The 5,372-nt window shown below is 49.0% G+C and overlaps 1 protein-coding gene across 1 annotated transcript; it reads right to left on the reverse strand.

Annotated features, from left to right (window-relative positions):
* Positions 1 to 3,343: 3,343 nt before the first annotated feature.
* Positions 3,344 to 4,492, reverse strand: LOC147119060 (uncharacterized). Its single transcript, XM_085984761.1, has 2 exons — positions 4,174 to 4,492; positions 3,344 to 4,005 (listed from the first exon to the last, which is right to left on the reverse strand). The coding sequence occupies exons 1-2, from the start codon at positions 4,490 to 4,492 to the stop codon at positions 3,344 to 3,346; spliced, it is 981 nt and encodes a 326-aa protein (XP_085840887.1).
* Positions 4,493 to 5,372: the final 880 nt, after the last annotated feature.

Raw genomic sequence — 5,372 nt, forward strand, 5'->3', positions numbered from 1 at the left:
CAGCTTCTGTCGCGACACTACAGACTTCTTACAAAAACTCAGCACCCACGGACCAGTTGAACCAGGAACACTCCTCGCCACGATGGACGTCTCGGCACTCTACACCAGTATCCCCCACGATGACGGCATCGCTGCGACAGCCTCAGTACTCAACACCAACAACAGCCAATCTCCAGACGCCATCCTACAACTCATCCGCTTCATCCTTGACCACAATGTCTTCACCTTCGACAACCAGTTCTTTACCCAAACACACGGGAACAGCCATGGGGACCAAATTCACACCCCAATACGCAAACATCTTCATGCACAAGTTCGAGCAAGACTTCTTCGCTGCACAGGATCTCCAACCAACGCTATACACCAGATACATCGACGACATTTTCTTCCTATGGACCCACGGCGAAGAATCACTGAAAAGACTACACGATAACATCAACAAGTTCCATCCCACCATCAAACTCACCATGGACTACTCCTCAGAATCGGTCTCATTCCTGGACACACGAATCTCCATCAAAGACGGACACCTCAGCACTTCACTTTACTGCAAGCCCACGGACAACCACACGATGCTTCACTTCTCCAGCTTCCACCCTAACCACGTTAAAGAAGCCATCCCCTATGGACAAGCCCTGCGAATACACAGGATCTGCTCAGACGAGGAGGAACGCGATGGACACCTACAGACACTGAAAGACGCCCTTGTAAGAACGGGATATGACGCTCGACTCGTCGATCGACAGTTCCGACGGGCCACAGCGAAAAATCGCATAGACCTCCTCAGAAGACAAACATGGGACACAACCAACAGAGTACCCTTCGTCGTCCAGTACTTCCCCGGAGCGGAGAAACTATGCCACGTTCTTCGCAGCCTTCAACATGTCATCAATGACGACGAACACCTCGCTAAGGCCATCCCCACGCCTCCACTACTCGCTTTCAAACAGCCGCCTAACCTCAAACAGACCATCATTTGCAGCAAATTACCCAGCTTTCAGGAGAACAGCGACCACGACACCACACAACCCTGCCACAGCAACCTCTGCAAGACATGCCAGATCATCAACACAGATACCATCATCACACGTGAGGACACCACCCACCAGGTACATGGTACATACTCATGTGACTCGGCCAACGTTGTCTACCTCATACGTTGCAGGAAAGGATGCCCCGGAGCATGGTACATCGGCGAGACCATGCAGACACTGCGACAACAGATGAACAGACACCGCACAACAATCACCAGGCAGGAGTGTTCCCTCCCAGTCGGGGAACACTTCAGCAGTCAAGGACATTCAGCCTCCGATCTTCGGGTAAGCATTCTCCAAGGCGACCTTCGAGACACACGACAATGCAAAATCGTCGAGCAGAAACTGATAGCCAATTTCCGCACCCATGAGGACGGCCTCAACAGAGATCTTGGGTTCATGTCATGCTACATGTAACCCCACCTGACGCAGGGTCATCCAGACTCGAGTCGACATTGGCTTGTTCTCTCTACACAGATGCGGCCGGACCTGCTGTGATTTCCAGCAAAAAAAAATGTTTTTTGTCTGTTTTTTTGTTTTTCATACAGACCCCAGCATCTGCAATGTTTGACCCCTTGTGACCCCACCTCATTGTTCTTTGATGTAATGTTTCCCTGACTGACCTGTTTGGACACCATTCACACCTTTGATTGCTGTGATTATCTCTCTGCCGAGGTGTGATAAATGGCAGTTGGAAAGGTTACCTGTAAACATCTGACATTATTCTCTGACTATATAAGCTGTGTCTTTATGCATCTCTCCACTTCACCTGAAGAAGGAGCAGCGCTCCGAAAGCTTGTGATTTCAAATAAAGCTGTTGGACTATAACCTGGTGTTGTGTGACTTCTTACATTTGTCCACCTCAGTCCAACTCCGGCATCTCCACACCTTGTTCTCTCTACACAGATGCGGCCGGACCTGCTGTGATTTCCAGCAAAAAAAAATGTTTTTTTGTCTTTTTTGTTTTTCATACAGACCCCAGCATCTACAACATTTGACCCCTTGTGACCCCACCTCATTGTTCTTTGATGTAATGTTTTCCTGACTAACCTGTTTGGACACCATTCACACCTTTGACTGCTGTGATTATCTCTCTGCCGAGGTGTGATAAATGGCAGTTAGAAAGATTACCTGTAATCATCTGGCATTATTCTCTGACTATATAAGTTGTGTCTTTATGCATCTCTCCACTTCACCTGATGAAGGAGCAGTGCTCCGAAAGCTTGTGATTTCAAATAAAACTGTTGGACTATAACCTGATGTTGTGTGACTTCTTACATCTCTCTCCACAGACGCTGCCTGACCTGCTGAGGATTTCCAGCATTTTCTCTCTTTATTTCAGATTTCCAGTATCCGCAGTATTTTGCTTTTGTAATTGGATGGATCTTTCAGAGAGCCGAACAGGCACGATGGGCCGAATGGCCTCCTTCTGTGCTGTATCATTCTAGGATTCTGTGTAGTGTCGGTTAATGCAATTTAAGAAGCATCAAAGGGTTTGTCAGAATTTAACTGAATATCAAGCCAACATGTCCGGGCTATGTAAACTGGGCCTGTTCACACTGGAAAGAGAAGGTTGAGAGGTGATAGGATTGCTGTTTTTAGGATTCTAAAGGGACTGGATAATGTGGAGCACGACAAGTTATTTCACCCTGTCCAGAACAGTAGAACCAGAGGACACGGCCTGCGCTTGAAGGGGGTAAATTCAAATCCAATCTGTGGAAACAATATTTCAGTGAGTGAGTGGTCAATCTCTGGGACAGGCTCCCTAGGAAGATGCTGGAAGCACTTAGTGTTGATTCATTCAAATGTAAATTGGACCGATTTCATTCATAGAATAAGATTTTGGGACACAGTGTGTGAGTAATTTGAGACATGACGTGTGGTCAGTGTAGAATGCTCGGGAGGAAGAGGTGACTTTGGTCCGATGGCTCCTAAAGCTCTCCACCACTGGGGTTTTCCTCACCTCATGTCTGGGTCTGTTGTAGACTCATTGATAGAGATTGATCGCTGTGATTAGTCAACAATTCCATTATCGTTGTATCATGGGACTCCCAGGATTGTAGAAGGCCAATTAGATCAGAACTGAAATAATCCAGAGTAAGAAAGGAGAAACGGCCCAAAAATGGAGCAGTCAGCAACAGGACATTAATTAGTCTCCTCTTATCATGTAGTCAGCATAGACTCAACACAAAGTGTGTTTGAAACAAAGCTGATTTATTTGACATTTATCCAGAATATTAATCTCCAGCCCAGTTATAGGGTTATAAACATCAACAGAAACAAACCCCAACTGATAGAATGAACATGGTTCAGTCCTGAATGTGATTAACAGCAGCAATAACAGCGGAATCCAACCTCTGCAGTCGGTCGTGAACTCGCTGGTTTCTCAGTAAGGAGGATGACTGAGTGAATCCCTTCCCACACACGGAGCAGGTGAACGGCCTCTCCCCGGTGTGAACTCGCTGGTGTGTCAGCAGGTTGGATGAATCAGTGAATCCCTTCTCACGCATGGAGCAGATGAATGGCCACTCTCCAGTGTGAACAGGTTGTTGTGCCAGCAGGTTGTAGGAATCCGTGAATCCCTTCCCACACGTGGAGCAGGTGAACTGTCTCTCTCCAGTGTGAACTCGCTGGTGTGTCAGCAGGTAGGATGAATCAGTAAATCTTTTCCCACATACAGAGCAGGTGAACGGCCTCTCCCCAGTGTGAGTGCGTCGTTGTTTCAGCAGACCACTTGTGCTTTTAAAGCTCTTCTCACAGTCAGAACATTCAAAAGGTCTCTCATCAGTGTGAACATGTCGGTGTTCACTGAGGTGGGATGACTGAGTGAATCCGTTCCCCCACACAGAGCAGGTGAACGGTCTCTTCCCGGTGTGAACTCGCTGGTGTGTAAGAAGGTCGGATAAATCAGTGAATCCCTTCCTGCACTCAGTGCACATGAATGGCCTCTCCCCAGTGTGAAATCGCTGGTGTCTCAACGGGTGGGATGATCGGGTGAATCCCTTCCCACACACAGAGCAGATGAACGGCCTATCCCCAGTGTGAGTGTGTTGGGGTATCAATAAATCCTTTTTACTTTTAAAACACTTCTCACAGTCAGAACAATTAAAAGGTTTGTTATCAGAGTGAACAAGTTGATGTGTCAGAAGATGGGATGACTGAGTGAATCCCTTCCCACACATAGAGCAGGTGAACGGCCTCTCCCCAGTGTGAACTCGCTGGTGTGTCAGGAGGGTTGATAAAGCAGTAAATCCCTTCCCACATTCAATGTAGGTGAACGGTCGCTCTCCAATATGAACTCGCTGGTGTGTATAGAGGCTGGATGACTGAGTGAATCCCTTCCCACACACAGTGCAGGTAAACGGCCTCTCCCCAGTGTGACTGTGTCGATGAGTTTCCAGCTCAGATGGGTAATTGAATCCCTTCCCACAGTCCCCACATTTCCACGGTTTCTCCATGGTGCAGGTGTCCTTGTGTCTCTCCAGGTCGGACGATCAGTTGAAGCCTCGTCCACACACACAACACGTGTACAGTTTCTCCCCGCTGTGAATGGGGTGATATTTTCAGGCTGTGTAACTGGTTAAAGCTCTTTCCACAGTCAGTGCACTGGAACACTCTCACTCGGGTGTGTGTGTCTCAGTGCCTTTCCAGTCACGCTGATGTTTGAAATCTTTCCCCACAGACAGAACAGACAAACATTTCTCCTTCCACATTCAAAGGCTGATGAGATTCGGGTCCTGATGAATGGAGTGACTCTGTCAGATCTTGATGTGGTTTGGTTTGAGTTTGCGGTGTGTAAATGCTGCCCTTCTCACAGCCTGTAAAAGGAAATTACAAAAGCCATCACTGTGAGTCCAGTATAGAAATTGACAAGATTCTCTCCTCCTGGATCCTGGCCAAGGGGGCTGCGCATGCACCCCTCTGCCCCCCTGAGCCTCTTAAGATGGCGGTCGTTACCCCGGGCCTGTCACCAGGAGAAAGCCCCGCAGCTGCCGCCCCGCTCGGGGCAAACGCCCGGCCCGGAGGCTCTTGTTCGGGGCCTGAGGCCCACCCCAGGTGTTTATAAAGTCTCCCCGCCGGTTCTATTGCTCCCCTGTGCTCCGTCGTCTCCTCCCCGCTCCGCAATCTTCTCTCCACCTTCCGCCGCCATCACCCGACTGGCGGCATTGTGCACGCCGGAACCTGCCCCGCACCGCGCCCTCCCCGCGCCTGCGCACACCGGCCCCTGCAGCATTGATAGGGCCTGTTCTGGTGTGCGGAGTGTTCTGGGTTACATCCGCCGCCATTTTAGTCAAAGAATGTGGAGAAAAAGTGAGTGGAATAACTGAGGACAGAGAT

The sequence above is a fragment of the Somniosus microcephalus genome, chromosome 4 (genome assembly GCF_052327205.1).
Source record: "Somniosus microcephalus isolate GS21.2 chromosome 4, FLI_Smic_1.0, whole genome shotgun sequence".
NCBI lineage: Eukaryota > Metazoa > Chordata > Chondrichthyes > Squaliformes > Somniosidae > Somniosus > Somniosus microcephalus.

Bases quoted from the DNA above. Each gene is read 5' to 3' on its own strand.
- LOC147119060 (XM_085984761.1), bottom strand. From the start codon at position 4,492: ATGGAGAAACCGTGGAAATGTGGGGACTGTGGGAAGGGATTCAATTAC. The intron at 4,006-4,173 runs ATCAACTTGTTC...ACCCGTTGAGAC, and splicing joins GTCATCCCATCTTCTGACAC to ACCAGCGATTTCACACTGGG.